The sequence below is a fragment of the Anabrus simplex genome, chromosome X (genome assembly GCF_040414725.1).
Source record: "Anabrus simplex isolate iqAnaSimp1 chromosome X, ASM4041472v1, whole genome shotgun sequence".
Taxonomy (NCBI): Eukaryota; Metazoa; Arthropoda; class Insecta; order Orthoptera; family Tettigoniidae; genus Anabrus; species Anabrus simplex.
Window position 1 is genome coordinate 186,444,955 of NC_090279.1, and position 20,318 is coordinate 186,465,272.

Consider the following 20,318-nt stretch of genomic DNA (forward strand, 5'->3'; position numbering starts at 1 on the left):
ACAGTGATGTATAATACACAATTAAGTAAGTTCTGTCAAATGGTATTGTCAAGTGTCGGAAGCTAATTATCTACCTCTTCAACTCCTATTGGCTTATCCTAAAGAAGTGTAAATATTTGTAAATACCCCTTAGTTAATTTGATTTTAGGCATATGAAAATGAAAATCCGCAACCCCCATCTAGTGGCGAGGATAAGAATTGTACCGGCTGCCGAAGCCTGTCGCAATCTTCTTGGGCAATGATTAATGACTGACAGATGAAACGAAATGATATTGGTGAGTGTTGCTGGAATGAAAAAGGACAGGGAAATCCGAAGTAACGGCATCTGCTTTGTCCAGCACAAATCTCGCATGGAATGACCGGGATTTGAACCACGGAATCCAACGGTGAGAGGCCGGCGCGCTGCCGTCTGAGCCACGGAGGCTCCTTCAGGTATTTATAAATAGTAATTCTTTGGAATCTTAGAAAGGCCGCCTGGTGTCCATCATCGATGAGGCACAAAGTTTTATGGTCTGACACCGCGATTAGCCGGTTTGAGTCCCGTTGGTCGAAAAAATTTCATCAGAATGTTGGACGGCAGGGTAGGGGAGGTTGTGGTGTAAAATTTATAATCACTAGATTACGTGCCAAAAGCCTGGATTCAATTTGAAACCTCACCGCGGTGCTCATATGGACTTAGGGTGATTCGTCCGTCAGACGGAGAAGTTAAGCCTTGACCAGACCCCTTGGTGCTATTCGACAGGAGTAGGCTATGTGCCGGCACCGGGTTTCACCCTCTTGCTATAACATATCATGTCCTTCATTGCCGCGCTGAGTGGTTCACATGCTTGAGGCGCTAACCTTTTGACCCCAAACTGGCAGGTTCGATCCTAGCGTAGTCCTGTGGTGCTCAAATACGTCAGCCTAGTGTCTGTATATTTATTGGCACATAAAAGAACTCCTCCGGGACTAAATATCGACACCTCGGCGTCTCCGGAAACCGTAAAACTTGTTTAGTACGACGTAAAGCCAATAACATTATTATTAATATTAGTATTATTGCGTCATTTATTTCATCTCATTAACACCTTTGATGAGGCGGACGTCAGGAAGGGCATCTGGTCGCAAAAACTCGCTATGAAGATTCATATCACTTCATACCCGGCCTCGTAGAAAAACGTGACAAGGGACATGCATTCGACTTACTTAGAAATATAGTTATTACGTTGCATAAAAGATTTCCGTGTCGTGAAAGTCCTAGCAAAGAAAATATCGTGTGTTCGGAAAGCAGAGGAACTGCATTGTGTGCAAGTACCTTCTTAACTTTGCATGTAATGCGCCTTAATAACAAACTGCATGCAGCCACTTCCCACAATAGTGCAGGTTGTCGCTGATTGCTTCTAATAAGTGACACATCTCACGACCTTCTCATTAGATCGTTAAGCCCCACATACCAGGCCAGCATAAGAAGGGACTCGAGTACTTCCACGAAGAAGTGGCTTGAACAGTTTATCTAAAACTAGCGGTATCAGAGTGCTTCGTTACACGCACAATTCGCGATGAGTTTTAAGAAACAAAACTACGAAATGCATATTACCAATGGAATACGTTTTAGCCAATTCGTTTCCTACCATGTCCCTACAGAGCAACTAAAATAATCCTGCATTAGCCTCAAAAATCTCCACAAAAGACAACTCTAAGAATAAGACATATGAATTATTATTCCAATGCCTCGCTTCGCTAAGTGTTCTGATTCCCGGCCTTGCCACTACTTGTTTAGTTCACTCATGATGATGATTAAGATGATGATGATTATGATGATGATGATGATGATGATGATTGTTGTTCTACCGAGCTCGATAGCTGCATTCGCTTAAGTGCGGTCAGTATCCAGTATTCGGGAAATGATAGGTTTGAACCCCGCTGTCAGCAGCCCTGAAGATGGTTTTCCGTGGTTTCCCATTTTCACACCAGGCAAATGCTGGGTCTGTACCTTAATTAAGGCCACGGCCGCTTCCTTCCCTGTCCTAGACCTTTCCTGTCCCATCGTCGCCATAAGACATATCTGTGTCGGTGCGACGTAAAGCCAATAGCAAGATTGTTTTTAAAGCGGCCTGACATCTTGCATCATCAGCCCCTAATGGTAGCAGATGAAACGACATGGAATAATAATTTAAAATTGAATTTACCCACTGACTAGAATTTTAAAAGTGATGAAAATTGATTATGAATTTACAATAATCAGTGGATCTAATTTCGCAATGTCTTATTTTCTTAAAAAAATAATTCAAAATTGGATTAAAATGTTATAAAATTAAATAAGGTGTGCGTTTAAAGTGAAATATATTTAATTCAAATTAAAAGTTTAATGAACATATTAAATTACACAACATAGATAAAAACAGAGTTAAGAGAATTTTTTACTATGGCTTTACGTCGCACCGACGTAGATATGTCTTATGGCGACGATGGGATAGGAAAGGTATAGGAGTGGGAAGGAAGCGACCGTGACCTTAATTAAGGTACAGCCCCAACATTTGCCTGGTGTGAAAATGGGAAACCACGGAAAACCACGGAAAACCATCTTCAGGGCTGCTGACTGCTAGTCATCTCGTAGAATGAGGAAGAGGGTATACTCGGCGGAAGTATGAGAGTACAGCGCAGATAGGCTCGCTCAGTTATATTCCCTTTTAACTAGGGGAGTGGCAGCGCGCTCTGCATTCGTAAGGCGACTGGGTTCGAACCCCACCGACGACTGAACTAAGAATTCTAATTTTCACTTCCACACAAATAAAGGGGGAGTTCTTATTCATAGGCCACAGCCTTTTACTTTACTTCCTTACCCAATTTCATTCAAACTCAGCTTGGCGTCTGGAAGGGCACCCGGCCGTAAAACATGTCATTATTTCATCTCACCTCATATCAAATCCCGTATAAAGGAAACGGATCCATGGGTTAGACACACATAACATACTCAGTCATTCCCTTTTCTTTATTAGCGTTTAATGTTGAACCTAAGGATGATAATCCACATTGTATTTAGAAAGACTTGCAAGGCTGAAAATATAAACTGCTTTATCACACCACGTAATTACAAGACTGTTTGAGTGACGTACACAGAGAACTTCCGAGAGGCTTCAACCAGCAGACATTTCCTTCGCACATGATGAGATCATTCCCACCAAGTTGGCCATGAAAACACAATAGGGAGCTGGACTAACAGTGAATTGTATTACCTTTACATTATTTGGTCCAAAATTCCCTGTTTCCCGTCCCTACATTACGAGAAAGACATGTCCCTATGGTTGGCAGCTCTGAGGAATGGGCCTAGTTGATGCATGATTTTTTCGCATTAACGATGACATTTCTTTCTTTGTTTGTTTACCCCCCAGGGTTGGTGTTTCCCTCGAACTCAGCGGGGTATCCCACCTCTACCGCCTCAAGGGCAGTATCCTGCAGCGTGAGGCATTTGGTCGGGGATACAACTGGGGAGGAGGGCCAGTACCTTACCAAGGCTACCTCACTTGCTATGCTGAACAGGGGCCTTGTGGGAGGATGGGAAGAGTGGAAGGGATGGGGAAGAAAAGGGGAAGGAAGTGGTCGAGGCCTTAAATTAGGTGAGAAGAAACAGAAAACCACTTCGAGTATGGCTGAGGGAGGAATCGAACCTCTCTATACTCAGTCGATCCCATTTCATCCCACGTACGACTTTTTAATTTTGTGCCATCGCTGGGAATCGAACTCTAATACCTAAATTATCCGTTAGCTCCTCATTCCTAGTACCATCCAGTCCTTATGGTAGTAGGGATCAGTCTCGCGATTTTCATGTCTGTTACTTCTAACTTATGAATAAGATATCCTGAGTCCACCCAGCGTTTACTCTCGTACAGCAAAGTTGGTCTGTAAACAGGCTTCCTTCTTGTAGAATACTATTGATCACAATTTGTGAACTCACTGCATTAGCTTTGCTGCACGTTGATTCGGCTGTAAAATTTGAAGGATCATTTTCGCGTTTTTTTTAAAGGGCCCCTTGGACACGTATCTGTTTATCTCCAAGTTTCAACGATACCGAGCTCGATAATTGCAGTCACTTAAGTGCGGCCAGTTTCCAGTATTGGGGTGATAGTGGGTTCGAACCCCATTGTGGGCAGCCCTGAAGATGGTTTCTCGTGGTTTTTCACATGCCTTGCAAATGCTGAGGCTGCATCTTAATTAAGACCAAGGCCGCTACCTTCCCACTCCTAGCCCTTTCCTATCCCAACGTCACCTTTGCGACGTAAAGCCAATTGTAAAAAAAAAAAGTTTGAACGATATCTGTTACCCCATAGCTTTCGAGGTCGTATGGGGAAGTTCCTGATACATTCCCTCCTTATTCGCCCAGCCATTCTCCTCAAGTATCTCATTCATTTATTTATTTATTTATTTATTTATTTATTTATTTATTTATTTATTTATTTATTTATTTATTTATGTCTTTATTAAGTGGCGAAGTTAGGGCTCTTGGCCCTCTCTTACACTTAACCACATACTTTTTTTTTTTTACAGTATTAATTTAAAATGTCATTGTAATCAATTACAGTTATTGAGATAAGAAGGAAGTCATGTAAGGAATAACAATAATACAATTAATTAAGATTACTACTGATGAAAAATTATAGGATAAATAGAGAGTGAACAATAAGAAAAAGATATCAACTTAATACCTAAAGAATATATCTACTCACCAGCTTAAAGGAAAACGTATTCAAATATCGTATTCAAATATAAGGTTAGAATAAATTAACTGAATATTACTATGTTACAATCTGAGTATATTAAAATCGATGCTACTATGCAATCTATTTCTAGGAACAGTACATAGCCGTAAATGAGAGGAGTGAGAAGGTAAATGAGACAGCCTAAGATACTTGTATCTAGTACGTAATTTTTGGTTTCATTCACACGTCATTCACTCTTGCATTCATTCGAGTCCCATGTAGCCGGTTCTTAAGAGTCATATATAACAGTGCTGGTTGAAAGTTGGTTGCCTTTATGCAGGCTTAGAGCCCATTCGTTTGAACTATTTTCAAGTGCTTGCTCTGGAATAAGTGAAGAATGTTATTCAGAACTGTTCCTTGTTACCCGCTCTGCCCTAACGGAACTTCGAGGTGAAGTGTGTGCAATGCTCTGAATGCGGATGCCGTGCAAAGCTGGCCTTTACCACTCATACAGGCAACTCTCTTAATAATGACCATCATTAAATTTAACTTTATAGGGACAAGGAAGGAATTTTTATTCGCATTTCCATATTCTATTTGCTACTGCTGTTTATAATGGAGTAACGGGGAGGGAACGAGATTTCTCATACATAAAATGAATTGCTCCCGTGAGTACTGGTGGTGGTGGTGATTATTGCTTTGTTTACAATTTGTTTTACGTCACACCGACACAGATAGGTCTTATGGTGACGATGGGATAGGAAAGTCCTAGGAATGGGAAGAAACCTCCCGTGGCCTTAAGGTACACCCCAGGATTTTACTGGAGTGAAAATGGAAAACCACGGAAAACCACCTTCAGGGCTGCCGACAGTGAGATTCAAACCCACCCGCTATCTCCCGGATGCAAGCTCACAGCTGCGCGCCCCTAACCACGCGCCCAACTCGCGCGGTGATAATTGTTTTAAGGGGAAGTACAACTAGCCAACCATCCTCTATATAACACTAATCAGAGGGAGAAAGTGGAAGAAGTCCGATACTTCGAAAAATGAAGGTATCGATCAAAGAAAGACAAGGGCCACGAAGGGCGTGAAAATGAAAGACTCCCGAGGCCTCGAGGGTCGGTGATTTTAACCTTCATTGGTTTAATTCCAATGGCCCGGGGGCTGGGTGTTAATGCTGTCTGTCCCCAACATCCCTGCAACTCTCACACCATACATAACACTATCCTCTACCACAATAACACGCAGTGTCCTACAAATGGCAGGTGCCGCCCATCCTCGTCGGAGGGTCTGCCTTACAAGGGCTGCACTCGGCTAGAAATAGCCACATGAAATTATGAAATGAAATGGCGTGTGGCTTTTAGTGCCGGGAGTGTCCAAGGACATGTTCGGCTCGCCAGGTGCAGGTCTTTCGATTTGACACCCGTAGGTGACCTGCGCGTCGTGATGAGGATGAAATGATGCTGAAGACAACACATACACCCAGCCCCAGTGCCAGTGAAATTAACCAATGATGGTTAAAATTCCCGACCCTGCCGGGAATCGAACCCGGGACCCCTGTGACCAAAGGCCAGCACGCTAACCATTTAGCCATGGAGCCGGACACATGAAATTATTATTAGTGGCAATAGAGAATGATTGCCCATATGAACTTCCTCTTAACACAATAATCACCACCAGTACCACTTTGCAATGGAGGGAATCAGTTTACACTAAGAGATACATAACGTCAAACTGGGAGAGAATTCCCAGTGCCGTCAAGAAATGGCAGCCGGTACAATTGCTACATTATGAATTATAATCAGGTCTAAATGATTTTTTATTTCCTTTAAGCATTTTATCAGATTTTTGAAACTCATACATGTTACACGATCTTTTATATATTCTAGAACGAGCACATATCCTAAACTTATTAATTTATCTTAGTGTTTACCTTATTTTTCAACATAACTATATCTTGTGACTGGGCATCATCTGAAAATTTGGGTCACGCAATTAGCGATACAGTGTGCGACGCGACGTTACCTAGCAACCGCGCAGGCTGTGATGTGAAGTATTGATGGATGGCCATGACTGAGAGACATTATCAAAGAGGGGCGTCAGAGCACAAGATGGTCGATGTGTTCTTGCAGGCCGTGATTTGAAGTATTGATGGATGGCCACGGCTGAAAGACATATACAAGGCTCGTTTAAGAAAGAAGCCTCGTCTGATCACATTCTTGAGAACTGCTTGTTTCATGAGCATTGAGTCAGTTTCCGTTGCACTGAATGCTACGCTTGTCCACTCCCCATTCCATATAGATGTCTCTCGGAAATGATTCGTTTAATGCAAATAAATTAATCGTTATAAATTTGAGTTTCACTTATTAAAAGACATATTTATGATCTTTTGCCTTTACCAACGGGAAATTTGAGACCATTTCCCCCCTTCCTTTATCTTTAGATTCACTGTCAAGATAACCGACTCCCTGCTTCTGTCTCACTGCAGAATTATAATAGATGTGCATTTGTTCATTATTTTTCTACACAGCACTAAATAATTATCTTAATCTTTCTCTCTTTGACCTTTATGTTGGTATACACAGTTTATTTAATACACACCTCTTGATTCACACCACAGAAAAATGCAATAAGGAAGGCATCCGGCCGTGGAACAGGGCTAAATCCACATGTGTGACACAACTTGCACCCACGACCCACCAGAAAGTGGAAAAGGCGGCACTATAGACACTATAATTCATGTTCTACAAGGAACAAAATCTCAGCACTGTAGAGTTTCTTTGAGAGGATTTAATGCTCAAGTTCTCTTAAGACTACTAGGCTGCAGGTAGTCTAGTTTTTCCGCAGTTTGGTCAACATCATCATCATCGTCAGATCCAAGAAAAGTTCCTAAGTGAGTACATAAAACGCGGAAGCTTTAAGAACACAGCATCCTTGTCGTATGTGCTCGATTACACGCCAAGCCTTGGATAACCCACTCTAAATCCAGGGTCGAACGTGTGACTACACAAGGAAATACTGTCTGTACCTTGATAAAAACATGACGACACTTAGGGAAATCAACTTTACCAGAAGAATGGAATGCAATTCCGGGAACGTATGGTGGAAGGGTTTCATACACTAGGAAATCTAAACTTTTCGTTTTGTACTTTCATCCCATAGCTCACATTTTCTCTGTATTAATTTCCATGCAATTCCACGTAGTTATTTTTATATGTTTACATTGTATTAGCAAGGTGTATGAAAACAGTGGACGTGGTGTATGAACACAACACTGTTCTATTTCTCGCATGACGTTTATTGTTTGAATTCCATTATCTACTCCCCTGATCAATTATTCAACAATGAAAAACACCAAGGTATTCTCTCCTCATATTTCTTCATTTAAATAGTTCATTCATTTTACCTGTTGCAGAATTGTTACGACGTTGCTTTTCTTGATAATGAACCAAATGGGTAGATTTAATTAAAAACTGAACGTGTTAACCAAAATCTACCATGTATTCGAGAATATAGGGGCTGTCTGGCCGAGGCGGTAAAGCCGTGCTCGGTTCGCCCGGAAGGACGTAGGTTCGAATTCCCATCAGGAAGTCGTAAAAATTTATGAAATGAGATTTCTACTTCCGGTGGTGCACATGGCCCTGAGGTTCACTCAGCCTACACCAAAAATGAGTACCAGGTTAATTCCTGGGGGCAAAGGCGGCCGGGCGTAGAGCTAACCACTCTACCCCATCAAGTGCCGAGGTTACGGATAGTGGAAGCCTTTACCTTCCACCCTCCAAGGGCCTTCATGGCCTGTACGGAGATGACTGTCTTGCTTTTTTATTCGAGAATATGTTATAAGCAGTTTCTAGCATTCATTCACCACATCTTTGTCCGGCTCCATGGCTAAATGGTTAGCATGCTGAACTGTGGTTCACTGGGTTCCGAGTTTGATTCCCGGTCGGGTCGGGGATTTTAACCTTCATTGGGTAATTCTGATGGCTCCGGGGATGAATGTGTGTGCTGTCTTCATCATTAGAATTCATCACAGGTAGGGCCCCATCCTCACAGACGTGCAGGTCGCCTATACGGAGTCATCTCAAAAGACTACCACCGGAGCTCTTCGGAGGTCACACGCCGTTATTATTGCCACATCTTTAATAAGCTTGTATCGTAATATTCAGTCTGCGGTTAATCTTTAATTGCTACCGTAAAACCTTAATATATTATATAAGATGTCTTCCTACAACACTTGTAGGCTGTCACAACGACCAAGACTACCACAATCAATAAATACTATCACGAATGACAGCTTCAAGATGAATGTTAAGGTCCACGGGTGTGGTTTATGAAGACGGCTATCAACCCCTTTAATGTCGCTGTCACATTTGAGTGGAGGTTAGTACTTACTCCAAATCCTTTCAAGAAATCCGTGAATAGCCGGAAAATGGTCCCTCGAGCACCAATCATTAGGCCAGTGATGCTTATATACTGTCTTTATGAAACCACAGTACGTTACTACAGATTTTTTTTTAAATATCAACTTCCTCAGGTTGGTCTACATACGGGCAATTCTCTGCCAATAAATTCCGATAGTTCTCTCGTAAGTCCCTGCCCCGTTAGTCCTCTTGGCCTCTGATATTCTCCAGGGCTCTCCTCAAGAACAAGTACTCTCCATCGATAGTCCTTTCTACGAGCTACATGTACAGCCCACTGCTATTCCAGCGTTGCCACCATCTGAATGATGTCGGTAACCTTAGTAAGAGAGTATGTCATCTGCTCTCTTTCTATCTCTTCACGAGAAACCCACCATTGATCTTTGCATGCCACTTTGAACTATTGTAGGTTGGGTGGGCAAGACACATACGTGCGCGCCACTAGCTCAAAAACAAATGTAGCCTACATTAAATGTGTTTTATCTCGGAAATCATTCCAAATAGTGCAGTCCATATAAAGTTTTTTCCTTAAAATTATCGCCCATTTCATGTCCGACTCATTGGCTGAATGGTCAGCGTTGGCGCCTTCGGTTTAGAGGGTCTCGGGTTCGATTCCCAGCCGGTTCGGGGATTTTAATCGCGTCTGATTAATTCTTGATCCGGGGACTGGGTGTTTGTGTTTGTTTGTTCCAACGCTTTCCTCTTCATCTTCAGGCAACACACTACACTACCAACCACCACAGAAACACGCAATAGTGATTACATCCCTCCATATACGGTTGGCGTCAGGAAGGGCACTCGGCCGTAAAACAGGGCCAAATCCACTTGTGCAACACAGTTCGCACCCGCGACCCCACATATGTGGGAAGAGCGGTAGTAGTAGTAGTAGGAGGAGGAGGAGGAGGAGGAGGAGGAGGAGGAGGAGAAGATCGTTCCTTTCATATCCCTAAATATTGATCATTCCTCCTATGACAGGCTGTATAAACATACATGCTGTAAATATAATATTTTATTAGGACAAACGAGGAAACCGGTGAATTCCCGTTAAGAATCACTCATTTTGTCATGCCGTGGATATCCTGTAATATTATTCATCCTACAGAGTTTCACTGCAATTGGTGTGGTTCATAAATTTCTTCGAACTTGAAATATTGCCTTCTTCGTCTGTAAACTATCCGACAATATCCTGGGTTTCTTCTTGCTTGCAACATAACGTTACCGCAAAGTCGTGAGATACATTCTGTCTCTTCTACTTGTCGGCGGTCTTGTTTAAAGGGCAGATGGCAGGAGATGTGCTGGAGAATACTCGACCATATCCTCTGCGCTGTTCCTGCTGGCCAAGTCATGGAGTGCTCTGTCGTCTTTAAGGCGCTCTTTAGCCTGATCAAGAAACCTCTCACCAAAGGTTAAAAGCCAGCCGTTCATCTCGCCAAGTCAGAGGTCAACTTTGGAAAGTATTTGAGCGGAGGATTCACGTTCTGCCTTTCACGTCTCTTTCTCCTCCTAGCCTCGGTTTCGATTCCCGTTGAAGGCTAACACACTATGACGTGCATGAAATGAAGGCGTTGGACTGCCTGTGAAACAACCTTGAGTAAGAAATACACCGTCGCTAATGACACCTACGATATAAGTTCAACCGAGCTCGATAGCTGCAGTCGCTGAAGTGCGGCCAGTATCCAGTAATCGGGTGGGTTCGAGCTCCAGTGTCGGCAGCCCTGAAGATGATTTTCCGTGGTTTCCCATTTTCACACCAGTCAAATGCCGGGGCTGTACCTTAATTAAGGCCACGGCCGCTTCCATCCAACCTTCCCACTCCCAGCCCTTCCCTGTTCCATCGTCGACATAAGACCTATCTGTGTCGGTGCGACGTAAAGCAACTAGGTTCCTTCCAATTCCTAGGCCTTTCCTATCCCACCGTCGTCACAAGACATATTTGTGTCGGTGCGACGTAAAGCAAATAGCAAAATAATGATATAAGTTCACTAGCTTGTGAGATGAAACTGGAAGCCTCTTATTGGAGACTAATGCTTGGATACACAGTGAACTCGTAGCGCTGTTGTTCATTTTCTAAGCATTTGCTATGATCGGTTCGTTGAGTGAAGCATTACATTTAAACTATCTATATATTTTGCTTGTTTGAGAATATAAGTGGAACTATGAGTACATTGTAAATAATAATAATAAACCACACCCATATAAATACCTCAAAGTCCAAGAACAAAAGATTAAAACAGTAAAAGAGTTCAAACATTTCGGAAAATGGATTCGTTGGAATGCCGTGGAATACAAAGCAATGGAATCCAGGAAAAATAAACTTGAACCGTCCTTGCAGCTAACAAAAGATGCATATAACAAGAAATCCCTTTCATAGGGGTCCAAAATTAAACATTATAAGACAGTGAGTAAACCAGAAGCACGGTACGTAGCAGAAAGACTAAACACGAATTTCAAAGGCCAGATGGAAAAACTCGAGCTAAAAGAAAAGAAAATTTTAAGAAAGATCAGAGGACCAAAATTTCACAGTAATAAGATAATATACATTACGAAAATGTAAGGTTCCAAGACAAATCTACATTAAAAGCCAAACCTACCGGGCTGAGTGGCTCAGGCGGTTAAGGCGCTGGCCTCCTAACCCCAACTTGGCAGGTTCGATCCTGGCTCAGTCCGGTGGTATTTGAAGGTGCTCAAATACGACAGCCCGTGTCGGTATATTTACTGGCTCAAATACGACAGCCCCGTGTCGGTACATTTACTGGCACGTAAAAGAACTCCTGCGGGACTAAATCCCGGCACCTTGGCGTCTCCGAAGACCTTAAAAAGTAGTTAGTAGGACGTAAAGCAAACAACATTATTAAAAGCCAAACCTATTACCTCGGAAGACGAGAGGAGACGACGACTAGAAAGAATGAAGAAATAGTGGGCACAATGAAAAGAACACACAGAGAAATGATTGATTCAACGTACTCCTAAGAGGGTGAAACATAATAATAATAATAATAATAATAATAATAATAATAATACCTCTGTCACCGAAAACCTAAAAGTACTAGTACGATGTGAAATTCCTAGCATAATCTATTATTATTATTATTATTATTATTATTATTATTATTATTATTATTATTAAATCGTGAAGCAAACACAGAGAAAGAGAATTCCTAAACTACAGAAAGTCTATAGAATCACGTGGAACAGGAACAAGACATTATATCTCGGAACGGTAATTAACCCTGTAGCATTATGTGCATCAGAAACCTTTATCATTAGAAACAGATCACTAACTAAAAATTTAGAAATGCAAGAAAGGAAAATCCTTAGGAATATATTTGGCCCAGTATGCATAGGGGAGTTATACCAGCATTTTGAACAAAATATCAGTCACTATTAGAAATAAACTATTGAAATTTTATGGCCGTATTCAAATAATGGACAATAAAAGACCTAAAACTATACCGGTATTTAATTATGCCCCTCATTAAAAGTCAAGAATAATTGGAATATCGAAATTGAAAGATATCTTCAAAAAATCAGCATAACAAGTGAAATTATATGGAACAGGCCTAGCTTTAGAACGTTGGTGAACAAACATAATTTTGCTTAAAAACCCAAGATGAGAGTCGCCAATCCACAGCGAGGGGATAAAGAGATTCTAGGAAGAAAAGCAAATTTATCTGCTAAGTAAGTTCAATCGCACTCGTTAGTTGGGCACAACGTTGAAATAATAATAATAATAATAATAATAATAATAATAATAATAATAATAATAATAATGATGATGATGAGGGACGTTGGTGTTCATAACTCTGTCAGTGAGATGATGTCCAGGAGGTGGAGATTCATCTGGTACCATCCACTCCGAGAAGTATGTTACGATAAATTATTATTATTATTATTATTATTATTATTATTATTATTATTATTATTATTCAAAGCCCTGGCAGTGCCTTATTTATTTATTTATTTATTTATTTATTTATTGTTGTTGTATTACTTTCATTGTGAAGGAATACTTAACTTTATTACCGTATTTTTTAATCTCCAGTTAATTTTACAAGATATCGAGTCTTTAATTTCATTTTTCTGTTAAACATAAATTTCTTTAATAATTTTCTCCCCCATCATCATTATAAAAGTGTTAATACATTACTAAGGTATTTTTCATGTTTCCAAGAACCAGGGTCGAAGACTTCGGCCCAGTAGCATTGTCTGCCGTCTTAAACAAGTGAAAGCGCTCTCACAAAGAACAATGTAACAAGGGAACTGTAAACTGTCATTGCCATGGTAACGGCAGGGAAAAGAAAGAAGGAAAACAATTGCTTGTAGTGACTAACGATAAACTATGTGTGTGCATTGTATAAGTTATGAAGTCAAGGGTACCGGAGGGGTTTTTACAACTATAGCCGCTGGTAGTATCCAAGGTAACGAAGGAACAACCAGTGAGTTAGCATTTTATTTTTCCTTTTTCAACCAACAAGAAAATAAGGCTCTTCCTCAAATAAAGGAAATGGATAATAATACTCTTCTCTTATTTGTTATTTTTACTTCATTGAACACCTTTCCAATGTTTACCTACGAAGGTCGATAATAACAGAGAATCAGTCTTTCCGGTTCATTTAAATATATGTATAAATAAAATAGCACGCCATCAAGAGATCTGGTAACATTCCTTTTGGATAACTCTTTAGTTTCTCGGATGGGTTTTTTTATTTACCAGCTTTCCACAGCCGTCAAAACAACTCATCCCCTTGATACTTCAGAGAATTATAGTATCCATGGCTCCTCAATAACTCATTCAACATGCACCTGTTAACATCTCCAGTTGCCAAACTATTACAGTACAGTCTGTTTCAACTCTAGCGAAATGTACACGTGGCCGCCTCTGTGGCGTAGCGGTTAGTGTGATTAGCTGCCACCCCCGGAGGCTTGGGTTCGATTCCCAGCTCTGCCACGGAATTTGGAAAAAGTGGTACGAGGATTGGAACGGGGTCCACTCAGCCTCGGGAGGTCAACTCAGTAGAGGGTGGGGGCCTAGATTCCTACCTCAGCCATCGTCGAAATGGTTTCCCCACTTCTTCTCGAGGCAAATGCCGGAATGGTACCTAACTTTAAAGTCACGGCCTTTTCCTTCCCTCTTCTTTGTCTATCCCTTCCAATTCCCATCCCCTCCTAAAGGCCCCTGTTCAGCAAAGCAGGTGAGGCCGCCTAGGCGAGGTACTGGTCCTGCACATCAGTTGTATCCCACGACCAAAAGTCTCACGCTCCAGGACACAGCCCTTGAGGCGGTAGAAGTGAGATCCCTCTTTGAGTCCGAGGGAAAAACCAACCCTGGACGGTAAACTGATAAATAAATAAATAAAAATAATAAACTGCAACAGAAGAACTAGTGTGCAGAAAGAGGTAGCAGAACAAACAAGCTTGCACATCCTTTGAAAAGACGGAACCAATGTCAAACATCAAATACAACACAACCCAACTGAACACTAAATATGGAACAAAAATGTAACAATAAGGTTAAATAATCTGGTGAGAGAGCCTCCGTGGCTCAGGTGGCAGTGCGCCGGCCACTCACCGCTGGGTTCCGTGGTTCAAATCCCGGTCACTCCATGTGAGATTTGTGCTGGACAAAGCGGAGGTGGGACAGCTTTTTCTCCGGGTACTCCGGTTTTTCCCTGGCATATTTCATTCCAGCAATGCTCTCCAGTATCATTTCATTTCATCTGTAATTCATTAATCATTGCCCCAGAGGAGTGCGACAGGCTTCGGCAGCCGGCACAATTCCTATCCTCGCCGCTGGATGGAGGCTTCATGCATTCCATTCCTGACCCGATGGAATGACTGGAAACAGGCTGTGGATTTTTATTTTCACTCTGATGAGTGGATCCAATCAAACGGACTGGATACAGAGGCCTTAGTGACTAGAGATTTAAAAAAAATATGAGGTAGCTTCCCAAACTACCCGGTAAACGTATAACAAAATGTGCTTTTCTATAAATACCAAAATCCATCATTACAACACTGTCAAGCCGGTATCTCTATGCGTCAGAATGCCTTATCCTCCAAAAAGGTTCGCTCACTAAATTTGCCAAAACTACAAACACGGGATCTACATAAGAAAATCCAGACAAGAAATCTACTCTAAGATACAGAAGATCACAGACACAATGCGCAAATTCAGGGCTCGCTTTTACGGTCACCTAAGACAGATATATGAACGCATTTTAACTATTTTGACTCAAAACCAAAAACATACAATTCCCTGGTAGGTTAACGTCAAGAAAGACCTCGAAGTAATTGGCCTACGACCAGATAACCCCCCACCCCAAAAAAAACGAGACCTTTCCAGAACAAGTATCGTGACTTTTGGGACTTTCTGGGATGAGAAATGGACAACTGGTGCAAAGTGGTCGGATGAACGACACAGTGAGCTAATGAAAACTTGAGTAAACGCCAGAATGTGTAATGGAACTTGTCGTGGTCCCTAGTTGGCCAATCAGTGAATACTAAATACTGTAAATAAATAAATGAATGAATGAATGAATTAATTAATTAATAATGCCAGTAGAGTCCATTAATTTATTGTTTGTTAACTCTATAGAACAGATTTATTTCAAAAGTGAAGAAACTGCAATCAACAATCAACTTCCCACATCCACAGGAATTAAATCCCACGTAGCCTGTTAATTGGCACTGCAATTGCAAGCCTTCGTGAATATTCTAAGTAGCAAATCACGGCCTCCTTACTGCTAACACGTCATTAAATCATGTAAAGCGTTATTTAATATGCGCAAACAGCTGAGAACCAATGTATTATCCATGTAAAGGTTGTGGCCATGACCGTTTTCACATTACGAGTAAAAGCGTAACGTTCTTCACTTAAAAATGCGAAACCAATTAGAGATGTTGATCAACACATTACTGTGTATAAGATGACTAACGTTCCGTACTCACAGATGTATGATGGGGATTAGGAACACTAAAAGAGAAACCACTTTTCCCTTTGCGAAAATCAAATTATCAGTAAATATGTCATCCGGAAATGGCTGCTAATATCAGATGGCAACCAGCCATAAGACAAAACCTGCACGCGGTTGCTAGGTAACAATACCTTATATCACAGTCTGCACGGTTGCTGTGGTTAGTTGCCAGGTAACAATACCTTACATCACAGTCTGCACGGTTGCTATGGTTACATTTCCGTCACACATTTTGTCTCGTTATGTTACACAAATTTTCGGATGACCCCTAGCCAGACATATTTATGTCAAAATATTGAGAATGTTACATTTTCAACCCAAAGTAATAATTCCAGGACGTCCTATTTTATTTGTAAAGAACCTTGTTCTATAATGCACGGGAAAATATCATGGGAATATTTTATTAAACCCAGGGCAGCTGGCATAATGAAACGTAAGCGAAAAAAGGTACCAGGAATTTAACGAATACATATTATGTTCACTACACGTGGCACTCAGGATGGGTCGATCCTGTTCCCATTGACTTACAACTTTTGTTTAATAATAAAAATCCCCCATCAGGCTTTGATCTCCCGCGAAAGACTTTGGTTTCGCTCAGTCCAGTTAGAACAGGCCATGGGAGATAAGAATCACTCCTTCGTAAGCGAGGTATGGGGCCATCCCCGTGCCACGACTGTTGAGTGCTGAACCAGACAACAGAACATTCATTGGATCTTCTGAGGATATTGTTTCAGGAGCGAAACGTGTAATTTTGTTATTAATTACATTTGTATTTTCTAGATATGTTTTTGTATTCATTAATCTCGCAATAATTTCGACAGACTGGAAAATGTCAAGTTTATACAGCTAAGTTGTCCACCTCATATATCTTCTGATCCGTTAAAGTTATAGAAATCATATTTTCAAATTCTGAAATTGTATCAAGGGGCTCATAAAATACTGTCCAACTTCTCTCCATTGGTAGCAACTTAGTTTTTTTTTTTTTTAAATGGACTACACTAATTTCACCAAATAGAACAACATTACTAAGAATTGAGCGACAAATTCAGTGACGAGTACTTGTGGAGATATTAAAGGGTTACATATGTGGAGACATACAAATAAACTCGCGAACCTTCTTTCTTCACGAGATCATATACAAAATATATAAATAACAATAAATAATAAAAATAAACTCACCGGAGCTGCTCTGGTTATCCAGGTATCTTGGGTCTGATTCTCTATCCTGCTGATCCGGGCTCGGAGCATGGTCAGATCCAATCCCACTAGATCCTCCACTGGATCCTGGAGTTCTTCCTCCAACGCCTCCAGCAGTGGCAGTTCCTCCAGCCCCGCCGGTCCTCGCAGTTTCCTTTAAATTCCTCGTGTTCTTCACATTCACGCCGACAATGTTTTCATTGAGACATCTCCTCAGATCAATGGCTGTGAGGTTACCCTTCTGGCGGTGAACCGTGTCGTAATCTCTCGGGGGTAATAAAATAGGCGCTTGAGGGTGCCTTGGCTTGTCGGAGGTCACACTTCCTCCAGTTCCCAGCTTCTCTCTCAGTTCCGCAGCTAGAGAGTCGTACAGACTTGCTATCCTCTCCTGGTGTCCACCAACACCACTCAATCGCTCAGAACTGGAACCACCTGACGATTCAGATTCTCTTGTACTGGTGCTACGTCCATCCGATCCACCACCATTCACCACTCGTCTAGGAACAGGGTTGCCTACAACAGGAATCGGTTGTGAGCCATTGCTTCCCCTTGGTGGCAATAACAACCCCTTAGCACGTAATCTGGTCTCGATCTCGCTCAGTTTCTTTTGATTATCAGGACGTTCTATCAGAGTTTGAAGCTGCCCCCTTAATATTTCGGCTGTCTCAACAGAATCACAGCGGTACGCATGCACATGTACAGGACATTTAGTGACAGGATTGTACAGCAACAGAATACAAGCCACTATATCTTCATCTTGGAGAACACAGGTTATGGCATGGTGGGGAATAAAATGTTTTACAACTTCTGGCTTTGCATTTTTACCACTCTTACCTCCAGCTGGGTTATTTGCGATAGGTGGTACAATATTCTGGATTATTTTAAGCCCCTTATGGCTCACTTGTAACGTAACTTTGAACGGCTCAACATCCCTTTCTCTTTGCACCAAACTCTTCACAACAGGTACAATATATTCAGCACCTCTAAGGCCCTTTGACTCCTGCGCTCCCAAAAACCACACGTAATAAGACGATTTCTTGATATCCTTCCTCATTCTTAAAGCCATTACAAGATTATCGGCACTAAGGAAGTAATATTTCTCTTCTCCACACAACACTATTTCTCTTAGTACTGTCACTCTTCAAGTCCAATGTCTATGGATACAGTTTCCATGGTGATGAAATAGTCCAGCAAGATTGCCTTTTTCATGGCAAGGAAACAATTGAGGAACACAATGCGCGGAAGATAAATTAAATTACACTGTTTTACACTATCAGTACACTTTTTCACGATTAATAATATTATTATTAAAAACGGATATCCACTTGCTTTGTTTCAGTCTACAACAGACTATGTTTTCAGTAGCACTGAGTTCTTTTCCCTTCAGAAGTAGATCGTTTATCGTATATATTAGCAATGGAATGAGGTCTGCCAGTCTCGCCAGCCAAAGACGCTTGCCAAATCTTGTCAACGGTTTCTCTTTTCCTTCCAAAGACTTTACAGAAACACGCATACACACCTTCACTTCGATAGTAAGTAGCTTAGTTCATTCGTGAGTGAACTGTTTAAGTAACCAAATAACCTCCAATGAAAAAGGGAACACTTTCGAAAAGTTTTCCCCTGATAACAACAAAACAAAATCACTGGACAACGGTTACAATGCGTCACTTACAAGAACCAATCACACTTTCCCATGAAACAAAGCAGATGACCTGTGATAGCGACGTGGAAATTCTTTTACTTTTCTTGCGTCAAATGTTGATTGCTGTAGAGACAGCGAGTGAGGAAGATTATTAATGTTTCGTCTTGTCGGAGACAACTTGCTCTAGATAATGCGGCGAGTGAGCTTCACTTGTCAATTCCTTGGCTGTACTGTTGTCTTGTCCCATGAAGATAGATGTTCTGCTCGGCAACCTGTAACAGGAGAGATTGGTATGAAACAGTTAGCTCCATTATTGTCAGCCGTTGAGCATGGTGACATTACCGTCATTAACACAGCCTGTAATCTGTTAGTTTAGGTAACTGTGCTATACGGTTTATATTAGCTAAGGGAAAACAAGACAAGGTGACATGTGATTTTATGAGTAGGCTCTATTGATTAAAACTCGTCTTTTCTTGCCACTACATTTACATAATTACATACATAATTAATTACTAAGCACACAATCGATAGATAGGTAGATAGATAGATAGATTTGAAATAAAAACACTTCTTTACAGCCATTAAAACAGTCTGAATACAGTTTTTTTTTTACAGACCTTCCACAATAGCTCCTGAAGAATATTGGAAATTCGACGTACCGTGTTTCAAGCACTAGGATATTTAGAAAGGTGGTTGTGATTATTGTTTTAAAAGCAAAAACAACGAGGCAATCCTCCTCTATTCTGAGGGGAAACTGTAGGATTCCGACCCTTTGAAGAATTAGTATCGGAAAAAGGGGGGAGGGAGGGCCACGAAGGCAAATTTCGAAGTCCGAAAGAGTAATCCTCTGAAGGCGGGGGCGGTAGAATAACACCCACGGTATCCCCTTGTCGTAAGAGACGACTAGAAGGGCCCAAAAGGGACTCTCAACTTGGGAGCGTGGGTTGGTGACCACGGGGCCCTCAGCCGAGTCTTAGCAATTGCTTACACTTACTTGTGCCAGGCTCCTCACTTTCATCTATCCTATCCGACCTCCTTTAGTCAGCTCTTGTTCTTTTCCGACCCCGACGTTATTAGAGCATTTAAGGCCTAGGGGGTCTCATTTTCACGCCTTTCGTGGCCCTCGTCTTTCTTTGTACGATACCTTCATTTCTCTCTCTAATTAGTGTTAATAGAGGATGGTAAAATTATCGCCGCTTACTCCAAATACCTTGGGTGCTTTCAGATACAGGAGAAAAGGTCTGTACGTAGGAGGAGGAATTCATGGCTGAATGACATCCAAGGATGGCACAACTGCACTTCAGAAGATGCTGTCCATGCTGCAATATCAAGTTCGGAGCTGGCTATGTGGACCGCCAACCTCCGCTAGGAGAAGGCGCCTCAAGAAGAAGAGGATGGTTGCCTAGTTGTAC

The 20,318-nt window shown here is 41.5% G+C and overlaps 1 protein-coding gene across 1 annotated transcript in view; it reads right to left on the reverse strand.

Moving 5' to 3' along the window:
• Positions 1 to 20,318, reverse strand: part of LOC136885886 (serine/arginine repetitive matrix protein 2) — a 282,388-nt gene that overhangs the window by 115,573 nt on the left and 146,497 nt on the right. Inside the window, exon 2 of the mRNA XM_067158575.2 lies at positions 17,247 to 19,178. Within this exon, the coding sequence (XP_067014676.1) occupies positions 17,247 to 18,330 (1,084 nt within the window). The 5' untranslated portion in view covers positions 18,331 to 19,178. The remainder of the gene's footprint in view (positions 1 to 17,246; positions 19,179 to 20,318) is intronic.